Here is a 27,625-nt window from a genome sequence, read left to right as displayed (position 1 = left end):
GGCCGCGAGGGGGCGCCGGCCCGGGGGCGCCGTGTCGCGGAGCGTCGGGGAAATGGCGGAGCTCGCAGCGGGCCTGGCCGCGGCCGCTCGTGGGGGGTAGCGGCACCTCCCCCTCCCCAGCGGCTGGCGGTGCGTGGGAACGGGGTGCTGGGCCTGGCTGGCGGAGGGAGGGGCTCGGGCGGGGTAGGCCGGGCGCCTCGCTTCGCCTCCTCCTGGTGGGCAGGCTCCGCAAGGCGGCCGCGCGGGGCCTGCCCGGGAACGAAGAACGGGCGGCCGCGGGGCTGGGGCGAGAGGCGGGGGCTGGGGCGAGAGGCGGGGGCGGGGGCTGGACCAAGGCGGCTGCCCCAGCCGTTGGGTGAGTCAGCAGCGGCGCGCGGCCGGCCCCCCGTGACTCAGCAGCGTCAGCCCCGGGTTATGCTCAGACATGCCGGGCCGCGGCCAGCGGAGGAGCTAAGCCCCGACTTGCCTTCGTCTGGCGACGCTATTTAAAGGCGGCCCGGCCCCGCCGCTTCATGCCAGTGCAGCGCTTCAGCTCAGCGGCGTGTGCGGCCGCCAGGAGCGCCCAGGTGAGGCCGGCTCGTGTCGCCGCTTGGCGTTATCCTTGCGGGGCATGGCTGCGCTCCTCCGTGCGGACTCCCCGCTTCGCCCGCTGCCGGGCAAGCTGCTAACACCGGCTGTCTTCATTTCAGGCAAATGTGCAACACCAAGATGTCAGCGGGGTCGGACGACCGCCTCGGCGCCTCTTCCATTCCCCACGCCGAGCAAGAGGCGCTGGTGAGTAGCCCTGGCCCCTGGCTCTCAGACACGGAGGTTTTCCTGCTGGCTGCGGGGCTTGGTGCCAATGGACCTGTTGGTAGACAGGTGTCGAGGGTGTGGATGCTGACTGCTCCTACATCAATGCTAGGAAATAGATGTTAATATTGGATTAAAGCCAGGGAAGTGAAGGTGGATTCTCTTTAGTCGCCCAGTTGTGGAGTAAATCAGCTTTCAGGGTTGGAGTGAAGGATGATACAGCTACCTAAACTTCATGTTTCAGGGATTTTGTTGTATTTAAATGTGTTCTAAAAGAAATGTTTTTAACAGGTGTTTGATTTTAATGCCAAGTTTGAGCCCCAAACAGATTACTAGGTCCGTTCAGAATATAAAATCCATAAAAATAGCATTTACAATGGAAATCTTGACAGAATCCAATTAGAGCGTTGGGAAAGGGGTATCTTCTAGCACTACATGGTGTTTGTATTGTTTCTGAGAGTCTGAATTTTACTGATTCCATTTAACTGTATGGAGACAGGTTTCAGATATTGTTTACCCATTGTTTCATGTTCTCTATGTATATAAATCTCCCCACTGTATTTTCCACTGAATGCATCCAATGAAGTGAGCTGTAGCTCACGACAGGTTATGCTTAAATAAATTTGTTAGTCTGTAAGGTGCCACAAGTACTACTTTTCTTTTTGTGAATACAGACTAAGACTGCTACTCTGAAAGCTGTGTTAATGTGTATCGGCAAAAACAACGAGGAGTCCTTGTCACACCTTAGAGACTAACAAATTTATTTGGCCAAATACAAATAAACTTGAAGTGCCACAAGGACTCCTCTTTGTTTTCATTTAACTGTGGGTTTTCAATATGTCACAATACCATCTTGTGCTGCATCAGAACTTAAAAGCAAAACAGGGTAAGAGACATAGACCTTATAATGAAAAGCCATGGGGTATGGTGATTCATTAAGTGTGTCACGCTTCTGTCTGAGTACTGTACCAGAGCTGCAGCAATGGTGTTAGTCACTATCCTATGGTTTCTTTCACATCAGGTGTGACTTAAGTTATTTAAAAAGTTATGGCATGCTATTCCAAGTGAATTTACTTTGTTAGAAAAGTTAAGTAGTTACTAATAGTTTAAAAGGCTAGAAAGGTAGGAAAACATGAAAAAAGCCAGATGTTCATGAAAGAATACCATGCAGCTTAGGATGGAAAAATACACTGATTTATTTAAAATCAAAATACCTTAAAAGTTGGAGGGTTTTGTCATGGAAATCAAGGGAGTGATTGTAAGGCCTTGATCTGCAATCCATCTACAATGCCTGGGTGGGCCCTTGTGTTTGTATAGAGTCAGCAGTGCTCCTTGTGGGCACAAGCTTCCTCCCACACCTATCCAGTTGCAGGATCAGATCTTAAATAATTAAGAGCTTAAGTAATACACTGGCAATTTACAACGCTGCAACTTTCTTTTTCTGGAGTGTGAAAAAACACCCTCCTGAGCGTAGCAAGTTTCAGCATTGAGAAGCTCCAGTATAGACAGTGCACCAGTGCTGGGAGCTACACCCCTCATGAGGTGGGGTGTGGTTTTTTGTTTTTTTTTAAGAGCGTTGTGAGAGCTCTTTCCCAGCCCTCTGCTGCAAGTACATAAGTCATGTTAAAGCACTGCCAGTGTAGACTAGCTCTAAGTTCTGTCTGTTTATGGTACATTCTCTCTATTTCAGTGAGATGTTCATTCCCTTTATGAATCTGTCGTAAAATCATACGAATAGCTATAATGGGTCAGACCAATGGTCCACCTAGCCCAGAATCCTGTCTTCTGACAATAGCTGATGCCGGATGCTTCAGAGGGAATGAATGATACAGGGCAATTAGAGTGATCCATCCGTCCCCTGTTGTCCAGTCCCAGCTTCTGGCAGTCAAAGTTTAGGGACACCTGCAGCATGGGGTTGCATCCCTGACCATCTTGGCTAATAGCCATTAATGAACTTATCTAATACTTTTTTGAACCCACTTATACATTGGGCTTTCTTAACATCTTCTGGCACTGAGTTCCACAGGTTGACTGTGCATTGTGTGAAGAAGTACATCCTTGTGTTTTGTTTTAAACCTGCTGCCTACTAATTTCATTGGGTGATCCCTAGTTTTGTTATGTGAAGGGGTAAATAATACTTCCTTATTCACTTTCTCCACACCATTCTGATTTTATAGTCCTCTGTCATATTCTCTTGAAGTCATCTCTTTTCTAAGATGAACAGTCTGTCTATTTAATCTCTCCTCATATGGAAGCTGTTTTATGCCGTCTTATTATTTACCCCTTTCCTAATGGTTCCCAACATACTGCTAGCTTTTTTGACTGCTGCTGCACTTTGAATGGATATTTTCAGAGAACTATCTGCAATGACTCCAAGATCTTTCTTGAGTGGTAACAACTAATTTAGACTCCATCATTTTGTATGTATGGTTGGAATTATTTTTTCTAGTGTGCATTACTTTGCATTTATCAATGTTACATTTATCACAAGCTAAATATGAGTCAATAGTGTAACACTATGGCAAAAAAAGGCAAACATTCTGGGATGTATTAGCCAGAAGTGTTGTAGGGAAGACACGAGAAGTAATTCTTCTGCTCTCCTCTGTGGCCTCAGCTGGAGTGTTATGTCTAGTTCTGGATGCCGCATTTCAGAAAAGATGTAGACAAATTGGAGAAAGTCTAGCGAAGAGCAGCAAAAATGATTAAAGGTCTAAAAAACATGACCTCTGAGTGTTTAGTCTGGAGCAGAGAAGACTGAGGAGGGGACATAAGTTTTCAAGTACATAAACGGTTGTTACAAGAGGGAAGGAGAAAAATTATTCTCTTTACTCTCTGAGGATAGAACAAGAAGCAGTGGGCTTAAATTGCAGCAAGGGTGGGTTAGGTTGGACATTAGGAAAAACTTTGTCAGGATAGTTAAGCATTGGAATAAAATTAGTAGGGAGGTTGTGCAATCTCCATCACTGGAGATTTTTAAGAGCAGGTTAGACAAACAACTATCAGGAATGGTCTAGATAATAATTATTCCTACCAGAAGTGCAGGGGACTAGACTAGAAGGCCTCTTGAGGTCCCTTCCAGTCCTACAATTCTGTGATTGGATTTCATCTGCCATTTTGTTGCCCAGTCACCCAGTTTTGAGATCCATTTCTAACTCTTCACAGTCAGCTTTGGACTTAACAATCTTGAGTATTTTTATATTGTCTACAGACTTTGCCACTCACTGTTTATGCCTTTTTCTAGATCATTTATGAATATATTGAACAGCAGCTGCTCCCAGTACAGATCCTTGAGGGACCCTGCTATTTACCTCTTTCTATTTTGAAAACTGACCACTTATTTCTACCCTTTGTTTCCTATATTTTAATACTGATCTATGAGAGGACCTTCCCTCTTATCCCATGACTGCTTAGTTTGCTTAAGAGCCTTTTGGTGAGAGACCTTGTTAAAGCCTTCTGAAAGTCCAGGCATATCTGCTGGATAACCCTTGTCCACATATTTGTTGACACCTTCAAATAATTTTACTAGATTGGATTCTGCATGATTTCCCTTTACAAAAGTCATGTTGACTATTTCCCAACGCATCGTGTTCATAGATAGCAGGGGTAGTCAATAGGCGGACCATGGGCCAAATCCGGACTGCCAGACGCTTTTGAATGGACCCCAAAATCTTATTTACTTAGAATTATTGTTACTGTACTGTATTTTATTATTTTCTCTGGAGTCTGGACTTTGCCTATACCTGACCAAGATATTTGGACCTTGACAAAAAATAGACTACCCTTGATCTATAGTAAAGAACACAATTATCAGGCACACAGTTTTAGCCAGTTTTCCTGGTACTGATGTTAGGCTTACCAGCCTGTAATTTTCAGCAATGCCTCAAGGCTTTTTTTTTTTTTTTTTTAAAGGTGGTTCCAAAACCATCTTTACTGACACGTCAATCTGGGATGGTTCCTCAGATTTGTTACCTAAAAAGAATGGCTAAGGGATGAGAATCTCCCCCATATCCTCTGCAGTGAAGACGAATGCAGTGGCCTTGTTTTCATTGAGTGCTCCTTTAGCACATCAATCTCTAGTGGCCCCACTGATTCTTTGGCAGACTTCCTGCTTCTGATGTGCTTTAAAAAATTTGCTGTTAGTTTTTGTCTTTTACTAGTTGCTCTTCAAATTCTTCTTTGGCCTCCCTCATTATACTCGATTTGATGGAGTTTGTTCCTTTTTTGTTATATATCCATCTGTTGCATTTCAGTGATATGTTTGTATTGTTGGGTTGAGCCAGTAATTAGGTTGCCTAACCCTTTCCATATAAAAAATTCTTGTGGCCCTTTTGTTTTTAGAAAGCTCTAACTGCTTCATAGTTTGCATCAAACCTTTGAAATATGGCAGAAGGAAAGTCCTTTGGCCGAAGAGCTGTCTGTTTTGTCCCATGGCATTCCGGTCAGGTTTTGCTGAGAGATACGTTTTTGAAAAAAGCCATTTCCCTTATCTCACTTGTTCTTCAGAAATATTTTGTCTCGATGCTGAAATAACTAAACATGAACATGTTAGGACCAGGTTCATGCTGCTGCTGAACCAGCAACAGCAGCATTGCACTCTATCTTTGGAACATTTAAGAACTGTTAGAGCTGCTGTAGCACAAGATGATGTGGGGAGAGAGACACAGGGGCTTACGCCCAAACCCAGCAAATAGCTCTAATGAGCCATATAATTAACTTTGAGAGCACCATATGGGGTAGGAGCTGCCACACCTCCTAGTGGTGCGAGAGAGCTAGGTTGGGTTCCCCCTTCAGATACCAACCTGCTACTTACCAGCTAATGTAGTAAGTCTTGTAGTTCAAGAGAGAGCAGTCTGTGCTACACTGCTGAAAGTTCAGGGTTCACACCCAAGTGGTGGTGTATGATTTGGGGGAGGGAGGGTTATTATAGTTGCGTGTAATAGGGTTTGTTTTCTTTTTCTGAAAAAGAAAAACCTAGGCAATTACGTAAGTATGTAAATGAATCTTATTTAGGTTGCAAAGACTGTTGTTGCCTGTGCAATCTTACTTTAGCCTCCATGTACATATGTATTTTGGCACAGTCTTTAATTATGTGATGACACACAGATTTTCACAGAACCCCTGTTTCATTTGATGTGAACAGTAAATGCACTGGGGGGAAATGACAAAATTAAGGTTGCACAGGGAACCAAAAATCTGCCATGTCCTAACTTTGAGGTGCTTGACTTTTCAATGTAAATAACACTCTTTTAACATAGTTTTTGTGGGAGTAATACAAAAGTAATCTATGGAGCTTTGGACTCTTTGGGGAGGACATGCACTATAAAAATTAAATATGTTGTTTGCTTTTTTTTTTCCCTTTCAGGTTAAACCGAAGCCACTATTGTTGAAGTTGTTAAACTGTGCTGGTGCCCAAAAAGACACTTTTACAATGAAGGAGGTAAATTATCAGAACTTCTCATTAACAATGATGGATAGCAATAAATAGAAGTGTCACACTAACAATTTTACCATACTTATTAGTGATCCCATAATGAAAGAATAATAATGTGGTTTACTGGATAGGGCATCAATTTGGAAGCTGGAAGATGGTTCTGTTCCTGGCTCTGCCACAGTCCTGCTTTATGACCTCGATCGAGTCACTTAACATCTATACCACAGTTTCTCTTGTCTGTAAAATGGAGTATATAGCTTTGAGAACTGCAGATGAAAACTGCTATGTAAAGTAGTATTTATTTATAACTGTTAATATTAATATGGAGTTGCAGGTGGTAATTGAAAGGAGAATAGACTCTTTAGGGGGTTTGAAATAGGTTATTTTATATTGGTTTTATACTTCAAAGTTATAAATATATTTAGTATAGCTATATTTGTCTTGCATTGTAGGTAATATTCTATCTTGGCCAATATATTATGTCTAAACAATTATATGATGAAAAACAGCAACATATTGTCCACTGTGCAGATGATCTTCTTGGAGATCTATTTGGGGTACCAAGCTTTTCTGTAAAAGAACACAGGTAACATTTCATATTCTTTGAGAGAGAGATCAGTATGAAATGTATGTAACACACCTAAAGTGTGTGTTGGTTTGCAATTTGTTGCATATTTTATTTGCATAAGTCTTGACAGATGGAATTGTCATAATTGTATTCCCACTGGCCAAGTATCTAGTTTTTTAGAGGGAGGCCCGATTCAGCCTGCATTTATATCTATAACTGCCAGACCTCAGAAGCAACACAAACTTCTGAGGTTCAGTGACCTTATGGGCTTTTGTCTGCTTTAAAGAGAGATTCTTCTCTTTACCCCTTGAGGTAACAGCAACATAATTTAGACATTACACAAGCACTTAAGTCTGTCCCCTTCCCATTATGAACTCCTTGTGCATGGGAGACCAAGCCCAGTAAAGGGGGTTGCAGAGAAGAGGCATACTCTTTTGTTTTTCTCTAGGCAGCTACGCCACTCATCAGTGCAGAGTGACAGTGGTTGAAGATTTCCCTTTGCAGCAGGCTAGACTTTCTTCTGAAATAGGTTATATTGCTGCAAAGCCAGGATGTATGACCTGGGTCTTCAAACTGCCCTAAAAGTTTAAGATATTTTTCTCTGGATTAAACCCTGAAATAATACTGTACAAGTTCCATTAAAAATGCTTTGAATCATGACTAGAGATGGTCCAACTGCTCATTAAGTGAGAAATGGCTTTTTGACAAAATTGAAACTTTAAGAGGAAAATTCCTGATCTTGTTGAAATTTTTCATTTTTTGAGAAAATTTCAAAATGGAATTTTTTCCAACTTTTTAGAAAAAAGCATTTAAAGTTTGTTTTGGTGGGGGAAAACACTTTCACTTTTTATACTATTCCCTTTTTACAATGGGGTGGTGAAAGAGGAGTGGAAAGCTTAAAAAAGCAAAATCAAAGTGGTGGTGGTGGTTTCCCCACCAAAATAAAATGAAAACATCCAAAAATGCTGTGAAAAGTTTTGAACAAAACAGAAGCATTTTCATTTTTTGAATTTTTCATAAAATGCGCTTACCTCTTTTTTCAACCATCTCTAATCATGACACTACAAAATAATCAGTGTTTTCAGCTTGGTCTTTCTCTCTTCTATTTTGGCTAAATTTACCACAGTAAATAGGAACTTCCAATTTATAATTTTTAAATGTATGAAATGTCTGTTTTGTCTCCCTTCAAGGAAAGTATACTCAATGATTTCCAGAAACTTGATAGCAGTTAGTCAACAAGGTAAGTTAGTGTTGAAAGGCCTTTTTTGTGGGGGAGAAAATGATCTTTATTAATGCAAAAGTCCTGAACCTGTATTAACTTACTTTGTTGGTGATATTCAGTTAACTGCAGTCATTGATAGATGACGTAATTATTATCACTTTTTTGTAGCACTGTTGGAGGTGAATTGCATCTTTTACAAATAAATTGTTTAAGGTTATGGGTCTCGCACAGAAAATGGGATTGAACTTGCTCATAGTGAAGTCAGTGGCAAAACTTTCATTGGCTTCAATGGAAACGGGATAAGGCATTATGTGCAGACTTTGATTCTGCTTTCTTTACATACTCAACTCACACTAAGAAATGTATTTTTAAAACAAAATATTTGAATATTGGTTCATCCTTAACTACCCTGTCTAATTTGAGTTAACATTTCTCTTGTAATAGTTTACATGATAAACAATAAAAGTAGCAGGAAAAAAATCTATATACTTTGTTCTTATGAGTTTAATAAATCCATATATAATTTCATAAAATAGACTATGGTCTAATTAAATTTATTCACATCTGCAAGAGAAGGAAGGATAATGCAGCTGTGATGTAACTTAAATTTAAGAAATGAGTGAAATGAAAGTTAAATATGGGGTGATTTTTTTTAAAGGCGCTTAAATCTACATTTATACATGTGTAATCTGCTTGATTTTCCAAAGTATGGAGCACCTGACATCTCCCATTGGCTTCAGTGGGTAGAGTTGGGTACTCAACACTTGAAAATCAGGCACCTGCCTAAATCTGGACTTTGGGGCTTAACGTTAGGCTCCTATTTTTGAAAATCTTGGCCAGAACAGCAGAGTGGAAGGATAGAAGTAGAGAAGATCTCAAAGATAAAATCTGGTCAAATAAAGAGGGTACGTGCCTACTATACTTAACTTCGTTCTAAATGGATACCTTTTGTCTTGAAAATAACTAGTTGCATTGTGTAGTTCAGGGTCCATTCTGACAATGTAGTTAGAACAATTATTTCTATGTCTTAGTAGTATATTAGTGACTGTAAACATCTCTTGCAGAGCTTGATATCTTCTTTTGTAAACCAGTGGATCTTGTATGTGTCCCCTTGTAAATAGTGTAGAATCATTCTGTTGATATCTAGCTAAAAAGTGTATTTTTTTCTTCTGTGAGAAATCCCAAAACAGTTACATTTCTTTTTTCTTATAATTGTGTATGTAATGTTACAAAGAAAACCTTGAACCTTTCTTAACATTTACAGAATCACTTCATACTTGTAAGTATACTCTGAATTAAGATTTAAAATAACATGTACAAAGTATTTGCAGTATATTTTTACAACTTTCACAGTAGTTCCTTGAGCCTGCAGATATTTCCTTTCTGATGCATTGCATTATGTATTTTTCTTTTTCAGAATCTATGGAAGCAGACGTATCTGAGAATGAGACCAGGTGCCAACTTGAAAAAGGCAATGTTCTAAAGGTGATCTAACTACTTGATACGTTCTAACATATACACTCTTTCAAGTTTCACAACTTCAGTTGCTTTACCACTGAGATTTGGATGCAGTTGAAAGATTAAAATTAATTTCATCCTATCCACATTACTACTATGCTTACTTAGTATTTTTGTTAAACAGGAATCCATGCAAGAGTTAGTTGACGAAAAACAGACATCCCCAAATTTGACTGCTAGACCAACTACCTCTTCTAGGAGGATGCTTAGTGAATCTGGTATGTGCACATTTATAATGCAGGATTTTCAATATTTTATACCTTTCAAGAGTATGTACACCTAGAGCAAACTTGTATGTCACTGGCTCATGTTATCTTTTGTGGGGGAGTCCACATTTTCATGTTTTTAGCCATTGTGAAAGGTACCAGATTGACAGCCCTGGAGAATGAGCTTCTCTGCTTATCCATAGAATAGATACAATGTGGGTAATGGCAATATAGGCTTCCCCACATGTTTGTACGTCTCCTGGCACAGTGGTTTCAATCTTTTTTTTTTTTTTTTTTTTTTCATTTATGGACCCCTAAAAAATTTCAACTGCAGTTACGGATCCCTTTGGGAATCTTTGACATAGTGAAAACCACTGTCCTAGCACAATGGGGCTCTGGTCCATGACTAGGTGCTATGATAATACATACAATAACCGCACCAGCATGGTGCAGTCCTGATCTGCAAGGACTACCGGTAGGGTGATAGGGTAACTCAGTCTTCATGACTTTTCAGTCCTCTGCCTTTATACTGATGTCACCAACAAGGTATCAGTGGTGTTTTCTTTGTGATGTGGACATCTTTTCACACACTGCACTGAGACTATCAAACTGATGTCAGGTAACTCTTCAGACAGCCACCAGATTGTAACTTTTGGTTGCTGTTTGTAACCTACTTGTATTGGATTTAAGCCAGTGACATGGGGTGAAAGGCTCTATTTTATCCAGTTATCTTGGTCCAGATTTTCAAAAGTATTTAGTCACCTAAATACCTCTGATTGGCCCTCTGATTCTCTTCTCTACCTCTCCCCTCTACATGGCAACTTAATATTTATTGGTTAATGCATTCTTTAACATCTGAGGTATTGATTCTGATATTTAGTAGCTGTAATTAGTGGGTGTTTTTGAGTGGGTGGGTTTTTTGAGTTATGTTTAAACTTTCAACCTCTTGGTAGTGACACTTCATAACTTTCAATTATATGTAATACACACTGGTAATTTCCACACCAACCTGCATTTTATCACTTATCTGGTGATTCTTGATAGTTGTGATAAATTGAGTAACAATAACCTTTCACATAAAATCATAGCATGCAATATTTATTTTGTTTTCCTATGTTCAGTAATATTTTGTTCAGTTGTTTGATCTATGTAAAGTATTTCTGATATGCTTGACTTTCTAGTATTTAGGCAGCAGTCATCCTAGCCTATCATAAAACTGTACTGCATTTATAAGCCATTCACGCTACATTAAAAGAACTCTTTAATGTTGTAACTCAAACTGGTGAAAGGATGAAAATTCACAGTTAAGGATTATAACTTGTAATACTTACACACAACCCAGAGTAATCAGGTGTTCTGTTGTGCCTGCTTATTGCAAGCTTAATCATTAACTCTGTTTTTGCATCCATTTGTCAGTTTATTACAGCCTTAAAATTCTTTTAATATAGTGTTTTTATGTACACTGTTTTTTTAATTTGTAGGAAATCTTCCCCTTAAACCACTATGCTCGTACATTGGGATGATAGCGGCTCCTTTGGAGCCGCTACTATTTCACTGTAAATGTTTAGAAACCGTGTGTTGGCATGTTATCAGTGCCTCATGGAGAGATGACAACTTAATGAGGACAACGATGGACAGGAGCAACGGTTGGGCCTGGGGGCATCTAAGTTTGAAGGTTGGGGCTCTCAGGGCGAAAAAAGAAAAGAGAGGGACTGAGCCAAGAAGCATCAAGGGAAAGTAAGAGGAGTCACAAAGTATGTACAAGTGTTTTGTTCTTGTTGTTTTTTTAAAACTAAAGATGCCAGGCTTAGAGGCCCTGGGGTGGATTTTTCAAACTTTTTTTACAGTGCAAAGAAAGTATTGGGCAGTAGAGTGAAAGGCACCTGTAGGTGGCAGCAGGCTCTGTTGAATGGTCATTGAACCAATTTGCCAATCCTGGTAGGGAATTTCACTCCACTGCATTTATTACATACTGACTTGGCAGCTGCTTATTAAGTCTTCGTCAAGTTCGTTTATAATGCCTTTTCTTAATATCAGTGGAGTTGAATTTTGATACATTCATCCCCAAAATGCTGTCTCCCTACTCCCTCCCTCCCTCATGCTACCAGAGTCCAAAACGTCAGTGTTTTTTAGTTCTTCGGCTTAAAACAGTGTTTCCACAGTTGATACCTTGAACATCATGTTTTAGCCTTGAAGGAATTTTTAGTGTGGACTTTTATACCCCTGCAAATTGGGTTTATAATAGAAATTCTGATACCAATAAATATATTATTGCATGCTATGCTAAAATAAAATCCCCAATTTCCGGAGGTGGCCGGGAGTTCGTTCTTATGATTCCTTAATCATAGTATCTACTGCCTGGAGAAATGACCATTTATAGGGGCAGTCAGCGAAAAACAGCCTCTGAAATGTCAATCTTTTGCCCATTTTACACCATTTTCTTTTAGGAATATGGCAAGAATGTGTTTCATTGTCTTTTTAAAATAGGTCAGGTGCCTTTATTTAATTTTCCATTGAAAAACACTGAATAATTTTAATATTAAAGTTATGAATAAGTAAAATCCAGTTTAAACATCTACTAAAATGCATGTAACGTGGACTTCGTAGATGCTTTTGGATTAATAAGCTTTTTCTCTCTGACACAGAAGAAAATTCTTCAGATGAACAACCTAGTGAAAGAAGAAAACGGCATAAGTCAGACAGCATTTCGCTCACATTTGATGAAAGCCTTTCTTGGTGTGTTGTAAGTGGGCTGTGCTGCGAAGGAAGCAACAGCAGTGACTCAATAGACTCTGCAAGTCCTGTAAGCAAGATGTATTTTTATTTATGTTGAGTTCTCAAATTTCCCAGACATGCATCTTGATTATCACCTTAATATTTGAAACAAATAATGCTTCTAGTTATGTCAGAGAATCTGAGTGTTGTATTTTATGTGGCTTGGATCACAAAACTTAAGAATAGAATTTTCTTAAATCTTCATTATGAAAAGTGGTGCCTCTGAATTGTGTATGAATATCTGTATTCCCAGTGAGAGTGTGTTTCGTGATTAGAGTAAGTTATTTACACTTCTCAGTTTCCCATCTGTAAAATGTGGGTTAATATTTACACACCTTTGTTAAAGCATTTTGAGATTTGATAAAAGATGCTGTAAGTATTATAAAATTTCAGTACACAGAAGTGAAATATTTGTTAAATTCACACACGCTATCACCTGCTTTTCTGTATATCTTAAATGTTAGCAAATGTAAGTTCAAACTTCGCTTGTGTTATATTTCAACATACTAGTTTTGGAGCCAGTTCCAATATTCTTTTCATTCATTTAAAAATAATTCTTAAAGATTTTATTAGTCCAATAATATATTTCTAAGTGGTGCAACTGCAGGATAAATCCCAACATCTTGAGTGGTATGAGGTATTTGGCTAAGACATGACTATTTTATCTCTGGCCCACAGCCATTTAAACAGTGTTTCTCTTTACTGTTATGTTTAAATACACATGTAGCAGTATGAGTCATAAGAATGGAATAATGAAGTTAAATATATTCACCCCTCCCCTTTTTATTCAGGATCTTCATGCCAGTTCATTAAGCGAAAACTCTGATTGGTTTGACCAGAGTTCTGTTTCAGACCAGTTCAGTGTTGAGTTTGAAGTTGAGTCCATTTATTCAGAAGATTATAGCCATAATGAAGAAGGACAAGAGCTCACAGATGAAGATGATGAGGTATGTATATTCCTCATCCCCCCACCTCCTCCACCCCTCCCCCCCCAGCTAAATCTGAAATGTTATAGCAGAAGCATTTTGTTGGAATCCAATATGAAACATTTCCATAGTCTTCTTTCATGACTGTATGTGCTGTATGGCAAATATGTACTGCCATTCTTTATACTGAGTTTTCTTTGTACAAATTTAATCATGATTCTGCAAGAAGCTCCATGTAGGCAGAGCTCCATTGGGGTCATTTATAGGGCCTGAAGGGACCATTACAATGATTTAATCTGACTTCCTCCATAACATAGGCCATAGAATTTAATCCAGTAAAATTCACTGGCTGGCTGTTGGAGTCACTGAGGTTCAGTGCAGGGTCAGGAGTCCACTTATGCATGGTTTCTTGCAGGATAAAGGTCTTAGCTTGGAATATGTATATAGAACTTTATTGGAAGAAAACCTCATAATTTTTGAAAGGCAAAACATATTAAATAGGATATTTATCTGCATAAAGTTAAAAGTGAATAGAAGTATTTTTAGAATACATTTTTAGAAACTATTTAAGATCTTATATCAGGGGTTGCCAAACTTACTGACCCTCAGAGCTGCATACGACAATCTTCAGAACCAAGACACACCTGCTGGGGCTTGGAGCTTCAGTCCTGCGGGAGGTGCCTGCTGGGGTTTGGGGTTTCAATCCTGCTCCCGCTGAAGCCCCGAGCCCTGGCAAGCATGCCCTGTGGGGCTGAAACTCAGAGCCCCCACACCCCACTGCTAGGCAGAAGCCCCTACCCCACCACCCTGCTACAAGTCAGAGGTCCCAGGCTCCCCTCCCCAAGTGTGATAGGTGGAGAATGGTGGGAGTGTGGGGGGCTCCATGAGCCACACTTCAACATTAAAAGAACCACATGCGGCTCATGAGCCACAGTTTGGCCACTCCTATCTTATATTATTAAGAGGCCACATAGGTAGCCTTAAAAATTACAAACAGTGAGCTCTATGGTGCAGTGTATTAGAATTAGTGTCTTGCATTTATTGTGTTGACTAGTGAAATACTTGTTGCTAAAGCTTTTGTTCACAATTGACATTATCCATTTGAGGGAGGCCCACTGTTGTCTGTCTATATTGTAAATCTTCCAAGAGGTTGTTCCCAAATGAGAACAAAAGTTTTTAGAGCTGGTAATTGATTACAGTGTCTGTACCCGTAAGTAGTAGTGCTCCTCTCTTAATTCAGTACACCAAGAAAATGCATGTAGTATGTAGCCACATCATCTAGAACTTTAGCAAGTACTATTTTCTATCTGATAAAAAGTTTAAACAAAAATATTCTGTCAAGTGTGCTTTACTACTTGTTCAGGGTTGTTTTTTAATAAAACATTTAAAATTGAAAAACAAGTAAAAGGAAGTTAAAATATATTTCCTTCCATCAGGTATATCAGGTGACGATATATCAGACTGAAGAGAGTGATGCTGATTCATTCGATGAAGATCCTGAAATTTCACTCGCTGTGAGTAAATCCTTAGTTCATGCAAAATCACAAGTCTTGTGAAATGAAAGACCAGGACTGGGAACATATATGAATTCTGTGGATATTGCAGTGATTTTAAAAATAAAACCTGGCTTTTTCTTGCATTAAAAGGAAAATGATAGTTTGAGGTCTTTCAGTTACCGACCTATAAATCAGTCTTTCTCTCTGCCATTTTAAAGTTGTGGATACAGGAATTTCAAATTTTACTGGCTCACTCAGAGTAAGGGGCACACAATTTAGAGCCTAGATCTAACTTTTTGTTTAAAACACAAAGGAAGGATTTTTTTTAAAAAAAAGCTTTTTAATTTTTTTGGAAACCAAAAGCTAGCATTGTTTTTGTCTACAAGAAAACAAAATAAAACTGGCCACTTTTAATTTCAGTGTCCAATCTGAGTGAAATAAAGAAAATAGCAAAAAATTGTATATTGAAAATTCACTAAGGATAAAGGAACTGTTTTAAAATTGTCTAGAAGATTGAAAAGATCAGTTTCTGTATTTTTTTTTGTGTATAGTAAAGTTTTTTAAATTTCAGCACATTGGCTTGTCAGAATATCTGAATTCAGAATTTGACATGTCTTTAAAGCTAAATACTAAAGCGTGGAACATTTCTTTAAATTGCTATTATGAACTCAGAGTTGCATAGGAGAATTAGTGATCCAGATCATGTCATTGGCTGAGCTGCCTTAATCATGCTCGTACTGTGGAGCCAGCTGTAATGATACCTCTGGGAATATAAGGAGGTTTTTTTTTTTAAATGTCAAACAGAATATTTTTAAAGTTACTTTGTCTAGATTTAAATAGGTGATATACCTTTATTTCTTATTGCTCTTCATTCACAGTTCATGTCTGAGTAGAAAAAGGCATCTAAAACAAGCATTTTAATTATGGTATTGCCAGTTGCAGCTCCATAGTTAACCTTAAGTTTGCCACTCCCCAAAATTACAACACTCTGAGAATGGAATTTATATAAATTTGTTAAATACCTTTAGGAGTGAAAATGAATTTTAAAATGTCTTTTAAGGAGTTGAGCATCCAGTGTTAGTCAAATTGAGGTTTTTGGGGGAAGGCTCTTGAATAATGCACACATTTCATATAGTTTAAACTCACTGAAATCTTGAGTAGACTAGAAAAAATTTTTTAGGATTACTGATCGTTTTTTCACAGTATTCATAATTGGAAGTTTTTCCTTCAGCAGAGACTGGAGAATAGTGTTCTTCAGAGAATTTCAGAAAAAAGTGCTCTTTCAAAATAGCTGCCACCTTCAGTTGTTTTCAGTTGTACTGAAGCCACAGGTTTCCCCCAGTTGGTAATTTTTGAGAAGAGCTAATTGTTCTCAGTACAACCAAATATTACTCTCCACCTTGTGATCTCATAGGGTCTACCTGCTAAAGGCAGGTTGTCATCTCCTTGGGAACAATGGGAGGCTATAGCCATTTGTAACGATGATATTGACCTGTGATCTCATTTACATTAAGAACAATGGGTAATGGCAGCCATTTTGAAACAGGGCAATTCTTTGAGTTTCTCCAAAGAAGATTGTTTGCACCAGACTCTCTTACTTACAGGTGTAAACTTTCAGTTAAGAAAAATAATGGCAGAAAATGATCATTAATCCTAAATGTTTCCTAATACCATTGGGAGTGGGTAGGAAAATCAGGTTAATCTGACCTGGGACAACAAACACAAAAATGGCTTAATCACAAACAGGTTAGATTGGGGGTGGGGGGAACAGCAGTGATACTTCTCAAGTTCTGTACACAGAATAAATTCTGTCACATGATATGGCGCTCTCAGTAGATTGTGCAGATACTCAAAATAGGTTCACACATCCTCCTGGATCTCAGGCTCCATTCAGTGAGGCTCATGTGCTCCACTGGCTTTTTGGAGGAACCCAGATGCTCCTCTGCGGTCTGCTAGGTTTTTCCTTGACTGGAGACAGAAAACAATGGGATACTTGTCCCAAGGCCACTGACTGGTGGTACCAGAATAAGCTGTCACTCACAGTACATTACAGATCTTCACAGTATGATTTTCCTTCTCCTTTTGTATATGCTTTGAATAATGAGTTACGTGTTGATGTTTGAAGTATTATTATTGGGTGATAGTTAGCACCCTCTAAGATAAATGAATCAGGTCACATACCCTTTGGAATTGTTTCAGGTTCTGCAAATGGAGACAGACGACATTGCATCAGTTACACTCTGTTCAAATTTTCAAGGCTCAGTAACCTAACGGCTAGAGACTTTTATTTAAAGAACCATAATGTTCTGGGATCATGAAGGCAGCGTAAGAGAGGTTCCAGTATGATGTACTGCTACGTACAACATAAAGTGGAATCTTGTTCTGTAAATGAGTTTAGTATATGGTGTTATTACAAGGCAGACCTAAAGGTATTTGAGTGCCCTAAATGTGCATTTCTATACCTTAACATGTTTGGATTTCTTTTATGTTTAACCTTAACTCAGAATATCCTGGGTTTATAATGCTTGGTTTTAGGATAATTACAGCATCCCTGTAATGTGTTTTTCCTAAATTACTGATAAGTAGTTGCAACCATAATATCACTTTAACATAGTTTTATTTTTCTGGAAATATATATGCAGATAGTCTGTGTAATGTGCAAACTTACATTAGAGAGGTAGAAGATCAGTTGCTAAAACATATCATGGAATAGATTTGAGTCTAGCTCTAATGATAGTACTAACTGTATACAGTTTTGGTACACTGCCTGTGTAACGTATTTTCCTTGGCATAGTTGTTTACTTGTTCAGTTTTGAGAGAGTTTTACACCCAAATTTTTAATTGCAAGGAGGGGAAAAAAAATCATATGTGCTATCATTACAAGATCGAGAAATTGTGGTGTAATTGATCTTAACTTTCCTCTTCCTAAAGCTCTTTCTGCCTTAAAATGAGGTGATTGACCAATTTTGTTTACAGATATTGAGTAAATACTTTAGCAGTAACATAAAGAAACTATAATCTCCTTTAGTTTTTTTTCTATAATAGTAGGAATGCCAAATCGCTTAACTGTTTAACTTTTAATTCACTAAAGGATTATTGGAAGTGCACTAAATGCAATGAAATGAACCCTCCCCTTCCGCGGCATTGCCCCAGATGCTGGGCTCTTCGTGAGGACTGGCTTCCTGATGAAAAGAATGACGACAAATCTGAAAAGCGAAAATTGGAAAGTTCCACACAGCTAGAACGTGAAGAGGGTTTTGATGTTCCCGACTGTAAGAAAGTGAAAATGAATGAAGATAAAGAACTAAGTGTTGAAGAAAGTGAGGATACAACAGCACAAACTTCTGAATCCCAGGAAAGTGAGGAATACTCTCAGCCATCTACATCTAGCAATATGTTTTGTAGCAGCCAAGAGGATTGCAAAGAACCTGAGAAAAAAGAGTCAGAAGACAAAGAGGAAAGTATGGAATGCAGTCTACCCCTTTCTAGCATAGAGCCCTGTGTCATATGTCAGAGCAGACCTAAAAATGGCTGTATAGTTCATGGCAAGACAGGACATCTTATGTCATGTTTTACTTGTGCAAGGAAACTGAAAAAGCGGAATAAACCCTGTCCAGTCTGTAGACAGCCAATTCAGATGATTGTGCTAACTTATTTTAGTTAGAAGGAACTTCAGCATAACTGTGCAACAAAGTTTCAACAGACCTTCCATACAAATTTCCATAGACTCTTACAATTAAGAGAGTAAGAAACTATTTTTGTATGTTTAACTAAAAACATATTTTGGTTGATTTTTCTTTCTTTTGATTTTAATGAAAAGTTGATGTCTTCATTAGGCATTTGAAGAGATTTTAAAATACCCAAATTCCTGAAACTTATTTCCATGTTAGGGGATCTGTCACGACAAGAATTACACATCACAAGCAGATCAGTAATGACTCTTGTACAACTGTATAGAATATCCATTTTAAAATAATGAATTTAATGCTTTTGAGAAATGAGAGAGTTCTCAAGTTTCATTTCAATTTTCTTTTCCTCAGTAAGAATTAATAGATTTCATAATTTCAACCTTCCCATCTTTCTACAAATTCCAGTATTTGTTCCTTAGCCAAGTCATTGGGGAAAATCAGAACTTCTTAAGAAATCCCTAGGAAAATTCCTATTTTGAAAAATAAAATTTTGACTTGGTCATTGCTGAGAATTCAGTTTATTTATCGAAGTAGGTAAATTGGGGGAAATATTTCTGAGACCACTTCAGATCACCAGAAGGTGTGAAAGTTAGTAAAGAATTAGAATAATTAATTTAGACCAAAAATTGGAATGAGGGAAGAATGAAATTTGGGTAGAGACTAGCCTTTTATTTCAGTAAAATGCAAGTGTACGTTTCAGGTGCTATACAAATGATTACTATTGATAAGTAATTGATTTGAATTCAGCTTTGATTGGTAGTAACCGAAGATGTTTGTCACATCACTCCTGTGAAATGATTTTGAGACCTGTTTCATATGATTTGGTAGTCTGTCCTGTTGCTAATAGATAAGTAACCACATCTGAGTTTGGCACATTTGACTGGCCCAGCAGAGGGGGCCAAGGACTCAATGGACATGGTGACTTTAAAAAAAACAAAAGAAAAAAACACGTTCGCTATGAAAACACATTAGTGGAGCAGTGTTGGGGAATTTTATACTTCTATTGTACCTGTGTCCAGTGTTGTCAGTGTACCACATTTCATGAGCATTACGTTCATTTAAATAAGACCAAATATACCAAACCCTTTCAGAGAGAGCAAAAACAGCACGGTGATATTTTGCATAAGGGTGGTTTTTTAGTTCAGTAGGTTTTTTTAATTGAATCTGTGATTCTCTGTTTTTGTAAGGGTTTTTCTGAATATTGAAGAGTTGTGAGGTGGTAGATTGGCCGGTTATATACTGAAATCAGACTTTAATATAAAATGTTGATCAAAATTTTGATACTACCTTTTTGGACAAAAAATGAAAAATCTGTAAAATTAAATATCCTTAAAACTAGTGTGTCCAGTTCCTTGGTAACTCTCTTCAGTAATGAATTTTAAAAAATCTCACCATACTTGCCCTCTCCTCCACCCCCCCCCCTCCCAAATTCTCTGTCTTGTGAAATTTCTCTGTACTTTTTATGTTGCTGAATATTTTGTGTTTGTGGTGAATTCCAAGAAGGCAGTGAAAGTGTGTATTTACATAGAATTTTTTTTAAAATGCTGTTAAGTTACTCAGTTGAACTGGTATTTTGAGGGTAAAAATATAAGGTTTTGGATCATTTTGACGAGACTATTGTGCAAAAATGTGGCTTTCTTCTCTTGCTTAATGAGGTCCTCTTGCAGAGTGTAATATTGAGAAGAGACATGCAGATTTTGGGGCTTTCTGATTTCAAGGGCAGCATTCCAAAGTAGTTTAACCAATAAAGAATGGTGAAAATGGGAGCACCGTTCATTTAGTGACTTCAGATACTGAGGCCCGGTGTAAACAAAAGTTATACGATTTTCAATATATCAGTCGTCATTTTAACATATGTGGCAAGTGACCAGGATTCATCACCAAATTTGGTCTGCTGGTTGGATCATTAGCTTTCCCAGTTTGGGCTGGGTATTGACGGGGAATGCAACATGAATGCTAATCGTTGGTTAAGGGGTACATCTCCTCTAAGTTGGACACAGCTATACCAGTATGATTATACTTATAGCATTATAAATTATTTGTTATAAATTATTTCCTCATGGGAATGGGTATAACTGTGTCTGCAGTAGGGGCTGTACTGCTGTAGCTGTTCTGGTAAAAGATCACATCCCTAACTGTAATAGTTATACTGGTATGTGTAGACCACGCCTGAGAGACACTAGAGACAAGGATATAGAAAAGCAGATTACAGAGCAATTAACAGAACCAGAAATTATACAATTAAATCTTACTAAACCGCACAATAAGTATTCTTCTATCCTCACTTCTGAAAAAAGATTGAATTGCCAAGGACTGCAGTGAGGTTTCATTTTACTAAGACTTACTTATTTTTACATTTTTCTAGTACTTTTTGAATTATGGACATAAATGACTCATATTGTACTATTGCAAATAAGTGAACAAAACAATTTTTTGTGGTGTTTTCCTTTTTAAATTTTGATCACTTACAGATTCTTAAATTTCAGCAGTTTGCTAGCTGGAAGGATAAAGTTAGTCTCCAATAAAACTGTCTAGGCATATAGTCTCTTCAGCTTTGTCCCTTCTCTTAGGCCTGGCCTACACGTGGGGGAGGGTGTGGGAGGGGGGAATTGATCTAAGTTACGCAACTTCAGCTACGTGAATAACGTTGCTGAAGTCAACGTACTTAGATCTCACTGCGGTGTCTTCGCTGCGGTGAGTCGATAGCTGATGCTCTCCCGTCAACTCCACCTCCGCCTCTCGCTCCAGTGGATACCAGAGTCAACGGGAGAGCGCTCGCCGGTTGATTTATTGTATCTAGAGTAGACATGATAAATCGACCCCTGCTGGATTGATCGCTGCCTGTCGATCCTGCTCCTGTGGGTAATGTAGACAAGCCCTTAGTCACTTGGGGAGCAACACCATGAATGCTCTTACAAGAGAGCAGCCTGCCTCCCTTCCTCCAAAAGGATTTGGTTGCCTCTCTCTCATGTACAGCCTTTTCTAATCAATGTGTATTGGAAAGAAGGGCCCAGACATTTCAATAGGGATGGAGTAACCTATAGAATTTTGGAATAGGCTATAGCGATGGTGGCAGGATTTCTGTGGTGCTGCTTCTGTCACAATACAGAAATACCATTCCGTCTTCAGGCAGATGCTTCTTTGTAGTTGAGGGTTATTCTTAAACCTACAAAACTTCTTTTTGTAAAGCATCTCCTTGCACAGCGGCCGCTTATTATTACGGTAAAAAGAAAGGAGTACTTGTGGCACCTTAGATCCGAAGAAGTGAGCTGTAGCTCACAAAAACTTATGCTCAAATAAATTTGTTAGTCTCTAATGTGCCACAAGTACTCCTTGTCGTGAATACAGACTAACACGGCTGCGACTCTGAAACCTGTTGTTATTATGGTGTGTTACTTCATAAATATAACTATGATAAAACTTGCAGACAACTTCTGTGTTGGATGCAGGAGATCAGAACCAAACAGGAAAGTGATCTGGGGGCTGTTAAGAGGAGTGGGGGCTATAGAGAATAAGGAAATATCAGTGTAAAGTCATATGTTCAGAAGGAGGCAGTAAATACTGTTGCTACTAAGAGTTTTAACTCTCTCTCATACAGTTTGCATCATAACAAAATACTGCCGCCTCTTCCTAGAGAATTGCCCCTCTAGTTACCACAGTGGGTATTTATTTTTCATCATTCCCTGCTTTGGAGAAGTCGATTATATAATTTCCTTTTATAAAGAATATTTTTTCCCCCCTTAGAGTAGGGTACCCTTTGCTTAGTTGTCAAGTTTAGCAAAGGAATAAAACAAATAAGCAGTCCACAAAGTTGGATTCCTAGTATAGGCTATTCTGTGTAACCCTTGGAATGCTAGGAACCTGCCCATAGCCAAATTGATTTTGTAATAGTTTGACTAGGAAATCTTCTGACAGTTAAAGGATAAAGAATTTTTTTTGTACAAATTGTGGAAATGGGCCAATAAAATCTTTTCCCCTCCTCACAGCACTGTGGAACTGGTTATGTCAGGGCTTCCATGTCCTTGGGCAGACTTCTGTGTCATGGAAAATCAATATATTTCTGTCTGAATTAGGTCTTCCAGGAGTACTATGTGCATTCTTGAGTGCTGCATATGAAGTACTTTATCACCAAAAAAAAATTTATAAATTTTCCTCATATTGTAAAAAACCAAGCTTTACCCCAAAATATATGCTATTTACGTAAAAGCAAAGACACTCCTACGACGTGGCAGCTGTCCTAAGAAACCAAGTTATCAGGGTTTCCTATCATATCCTTTCAACATTCTAATCTTGTGAGGCTTTCTTTCAAGATTCAGAGATTGAAAAGAAAGTAGAGAAGATACCATGTACCTGAATGAAAATTTTCAAGTACTTTGCTAATAAGTCTGAGAATGGCATTCATAAACATGTCTTAAAAATAAATTGGAGCACCTCAGTAATCCTATTAAATGCCAATTTTCTATATTGAAGTCCCAAGTTGAAGTCTGCACCCGACTCAGTTTTTCACATGTATCTGACCCATATGTTGCGGACCTAGAGTTCATCATGAATTATACTCCAGTTTTTCTAAAACTAGGCAAATTAAACCCAAAGCAGGGTTAATGGTGAGCAACCTTCAGTACATCTCCCTGTCTTATTTACCTTTATTACTTTATTTTGTGCAGTAATCAATGCAAAAGAAAGTTCACAGGCATATTACTTGTATGGTGAGCTCTCTGAAATTCTACTTATTTAATATCAGGTTACCTTTAACTCTTAATTTATCACTTGTAAATATTCTTGTATTTTCGGAGACTTAGCAATGTTTGCCAGTTTTAATTTATTGAGTGGGAGGGGGGTGGAGGTGGGGGGTGGACAGGAGGAGAGACAAGGTGGGTGAGGTAATATCTTTTATTGGACAAAACTTCTGTTGGGGTGAGACGAGCTTTCGAGTTTTTCTTCAGGTCAGAGACAGGTACTCGTAGCATCACAGCTAAATGCAAGGTGGAACAGATTGTTTAGTGTAAGTAGTTAGCACATATTCTAATCTAAGGGACCATTCAAGGTAGAGTGGTCTGTTTAACACCTCTGCAGTCATAAGTCAAAAAGAGGGAGTTAGTGGATTGCAGATGATTGTCATGAACCATAAATCCAGTGTCTGTTCAGGCCAGGAATTTTAGTGTCTACCAGAGTTGTGAATTTAAGCTTCCAAGCTCATCTCTTGAAAATGTTGTTCAGGTTTCCTTTGAGGAGGATGAGGAGTGATACGTCAGATATAATGTGATCACTTTGTGAAAAGTGTTCAGGCACAGGTGATTGGGTGTTTGGTTTTTTTATCATTTTTGTGTGTGAATTCATTTGAGAACCTAGTGGTTGTCTGGTTTCACCCACACAGTTGTTGGGGCATTTAGACACCTGTAAGGTAAGTTTTAACATTTAGATAAAAAGAGAATATTTTTAAGTGTAGTTGCATTTTAAAAGAGCAGAGATCTTGTGATGATGGAGTGGGGCAGAAGCACAGGAAGGTTTATAGGAAAGTCATAAGATTGGAGTTTTCTCTTTCCCCTCTCTTAATGAAATTTGCAAGCTAAAACTACCAAAAGGTAGTAAACAAAAAAGTAGAGATAAGATAGCTGAGAGTTATCTGAAAATTCTAAAGGTGCCTGTGGTGGGGTGGTTACCATGCTGTGCCTTGAAGGGCTTAAAACAGCCCTAAGAGAGGGCTATAGCTGGAGGAAAGTCAGGCTGGTTGGGGGAAGTAGCCACAGGTGGGGCCATACCCCAATTAGGCCACAGCTGGCCCTATAAGAGGGCTGTTAGCCAGGAGCTGAGACAGACACTCTCTCTAGCTACATGGAGAGAGGAGGCTGGCTGCCTAGGAAGCTGAGGAGGGTACCTAGGGCAGAGCAGTGCTGGGGAAGGGCAGAGGGAGCTGGGGAGCTCCAGCCTAGCAGAGTCCCACGCTGCAGGCCGAGGTGAAGGCCCACGAAAGGGTACTAAGGCTGCAGAGGAGCAGCCCAGACCTAGACAGAGGCAGCTGGTCCGACCCCCCTTGCCGATGAGTGGTACAGACTACAGTCTGCCCCGGGAGCAGGGGCTAGATGATGACTGACAGTAGCCAGGGGGCAGAACCCTAATCTAGAAGGGCACCGGGGTCCGGGAGGGGCACAGGTCCAGCAGCAGGCGAGACACTGACTGGCAGAGGGCACTCCTGGCTGAAAAGAGCTAATTCCCTGGACAAGCAGCAGGAGGCACTGCAGCGGTGAGTCGTTGCCCCCTGACAGTGCTGTAGTAGAAAAAGTCCTTCAGCAGCAACACTTTTCCCAGCTAGAGTGCTATTGAATCTCTGGCTGCAGCCAAGGGGTTCAGGATTAGTTCTTTGTGCTGGTCATATTGGAGTTTATTCAGTAGAGGAACTAGCTGCATGACCAGAGGCCCTAAGAGAAATCTATATTTGGTTATGAATACAGTTTGGCTGTGAGTAAGGAACCCACAAAGGTGAATGACTGGATGGGTGACCTTGATCAGTGGTTCTCAATCAGGGGTCTTCAAGCAGGTTTCAGGGAGTCTGCCAAGCAGGGCAGGCATTAGACACACTGGGGCCCAAGGCAGAAAGCTGAAGGCCTGAGCAATTTACTATACGGGGCCCTCTGTGGCTTCGGGCCTGGGCAGTTGCCATGCTTGCTACCTTCTAATGCCAGCTCTGGCTTTTATATGCAGAAAAACAGTTGTGGAACAGGTGGGTCATGGAGTTCTTATAGCACGTTGCAGGGAGCTTCAGAAAGGAAAAGGCTGAGAACCCCTGACCTAGACATGAATTAAATCTTTAAGACTGCAGAGTTTTCAATAATGGTCTTATATTCCTTCATAGACTTGACTTCTGTGCATTCAAAGCATATAGGAATCAAGTACCATTGGTACAGTGATTTGAAATTATTCTTACAGTACAACAAACAAAAGAGGTCCTTGTGCCTCTTCCATACCAATTTCCATGTTTTATTTTGTGTTCTTGGGGTTTTAGGGCCTATGGTATCTGTGATAACGAGAACACTGATGGAATCGCAGAATTAAAACAATAACACAGAATCTAGGATCGCAGAAGCAGGTGGGCAGGGTGGGCTGCATGGCTGAGCTATGTGCAGCTGCTGGAGGTAAGAGCAGTGAGGAGGAGGGCATGGGGGGCAAGGGATTTAATGGGGAGGAGGTGCAGGGGGCTAGGGACACAAGGGAGTGCAAGAGTTAGGGGAGAAGAGCCAGCATCTGGGATTTAAGGGCAACTTCTGGGAATTCAGTTCCTTGCTGTGTCAGTTTCATGTTGGGAGTTGCAGACTCCAGCCATGCAACAAAACATTGATCAGTATAGCGAGCTACCACCTCTCACCTCCGTTAACCAGAAGTGCATGAACAATAGTTGTTGTTTCTGCACAGTACTCAGAATGACCCTATCTTAGGTCCACTGGATCTTAGCACTTATTGGAAGATTATGACTGTGCCTAAAGTAGCAGAGGTTGCCCTACCTTACATCTTCCCTGTAAGCTCTGTAAAGACAGAGAGAAGCTTTAGGGAAATATAAAAATCTATTTACAGCCAAGAGGGGAATCACTTTCTGACAAAAAATACTAAAAGGCTAGCCATATTGTACCACAATGCAGATATCTGCCAGAGATGGCAAAAATAATATTTAAACGTCATTATTTTGTAATGCTACTCAGCAATAAACAGTTGATTTGATATTTTGAAATGATTTAATCAAATTTGAAATGAAGCATTCCTTCAGACTGTAGGAAGCTTTAAAGTACTTACGTTAATTTAAAATGGCAACAATGACTGCTGCAAGGATAAATTGTTTTGAGTGCATTTTTTTAATTATTCAAATCTGAATTCAGGTAAATTGACATGGTAAGAGGCTCTTTCTTCTGGTGACTTGTGTTATTGTTCAGCAAAGTAATTTTGGTCATATTACTGAGTGCTACTTTAAGAAGTGTTTTAAAATGTGTTACTTTTACTATGTACTGTGTATCTGCAGGATGTTTTGTTTAATTATAGGATTTTTTGGTAAAATCAGTTTTTTCCCATTGCAATCCAATTCTGAACATTTTAATGAATTTATAGAAAGGCTATTTAATTGTCAATGTCCATCAAACAATTTTGATTAAAGACATAGATGGAATTATTTTTTTTAATGAAATAAATAAATCCAAAGATCCACAATAATAAAACTGATTTCAGAGGGCCCTAGATGTTTTAGGTATTTCATTAGCGTGGTTCCTATGTCAGTTCTAAATTCATCTCTTTAGAACAGTGTGCCTGGTTCAAAATTAATACTATCCAAGACATCAACAAAAATTGCTTTTATGTTTCAGATTTCAAGTCTTCATAACATACTTTAAGATAAGTATAGATACTACGATTTCCAAAATTTAAGTAAGTCTTAAGTTATTTGTGAATGGGTTAGAGAGAAGGGGAAATTTTCTTGTTTGTGAATATTTACTGGTGTTATCCTATAAAAGTCTCAGAGTCAAAACAAAGTTTAGCAATAGCCAACTTACTGGTTAGATATTTAAGCACTATTGATACTGCAGGCTTATTTCAATTAAGTGCTATCAACTAATGCATATTAGCACTTTTAAATAAAGATTTGAATTAAAGTTGGAAAAACCATCATATGTATTCAAGAGGATCTGGATATCAGGTTTGATTATCTAGCTGATTTAGAAAGGGTAACAGCTACATAAAACTAAATCTATTTATCGAAGGTATTAAAATTGAATAGCAATGTTGTCTATAGATCATTGTATTATCATTATTTCATTTGCTAGAAAGTGGTGGTTAAATGTGATGATGTCTCCAAAGCGCTCTGTGAGCACAAAGTTTAATGCAAAATTTAGTCATGACTCCTTTATATAAAAAAAAAAAATCCTAAACAAAAACTATTAATTTCCCCACGCTTTTGCAAGTGTTCCCCTGTACTTTTGAACATCCGTGGAAACAGTTTTTAAACCAATAAAAACCCTTGCATTGTT

General features: G+C 38.9%; 1 protein-coding gene across 2 annotated transcripts; it reads left to right on the top strand.

Annotated features, from left to right (window-relative positions):
• On the top strand, positions 1–27,625 carry MDM2 (MDM2 proto-oncogene). 2 transcript variants are annotated; one of them, XM_073327824.1, is made up of 11 exons: positions 1–129; positions 690–774; positions 6,155–6,229; positions 6,676–6,809; positions 7,982–8,031; positions 9,431–9,498; positions 9,656–9,749; positions 12,383–12,540; positions 13,304–13,459; positions 14,875–14,952; positions 18,026–27,625. In XM_073327824.1, the coding sequence occupies exons 2-11, from the start codon at positions 694–696 to the stop codon at positions 18,596–18,598; spliced, it is 1,467 nt and encodes a 488-aa protein (XP_073183925.1). In that variant the 5' UTR covers positions 1–129; positions 690–693; the 3' UTR covers positions 18,599–27,625. The 2 variants fall into 2 exon arrangements, with proteins under 2 accessions (XP_073183925.1, XP_073183926.1); XM_073327825.1 differs by lacking the exon at positions 1–129 and adding an exon at positions 365–566.

This window comes from Lepidochelys kempii, chromosome 1 (assembly GCF_965140265.1).
Source record: "Lepidochelys kempii isolate rLepKem1 chromosome 1, rLepKem1.hap2, whole genome shotgun sequence".
NCBI classification, from domain to species: Eukaryota; Metazoa; Chordata; order Testudines; family Cheloniidae; genus Lepidochelys; species Lepidochelys kempii.
This window is presented reverse-complemented; position numbering and strand designations above follow the sequence as displayed.

What these genes read in the sequence shown, in the direction of transcription:
- MDM2 (XM_073327824.1), top strand. Translation starts at nt 694, where the DNA reads ATGTGCAACACCAAGATGTCAGCGGGGTCGGACGACCGCCTCGGCGCC. An exon ending in ACGCCGAGCAAGAGGCGCTG is followed by an intron (nt 775 to 6,154) that starts GTGAGTAGCCCT and finishes TTTCCCTTTCAG; the next exon opens with GTTAAACCGAAGCCACTATT. An exon ending in TCACAGATGAAGATGATGAG is followed by an intron (nt 13,460 to 14,874) that starts GTATGTATATTC and finishes TCCTTCCATCAG; the next exon opens with GTATATCAGGTGACGATATA.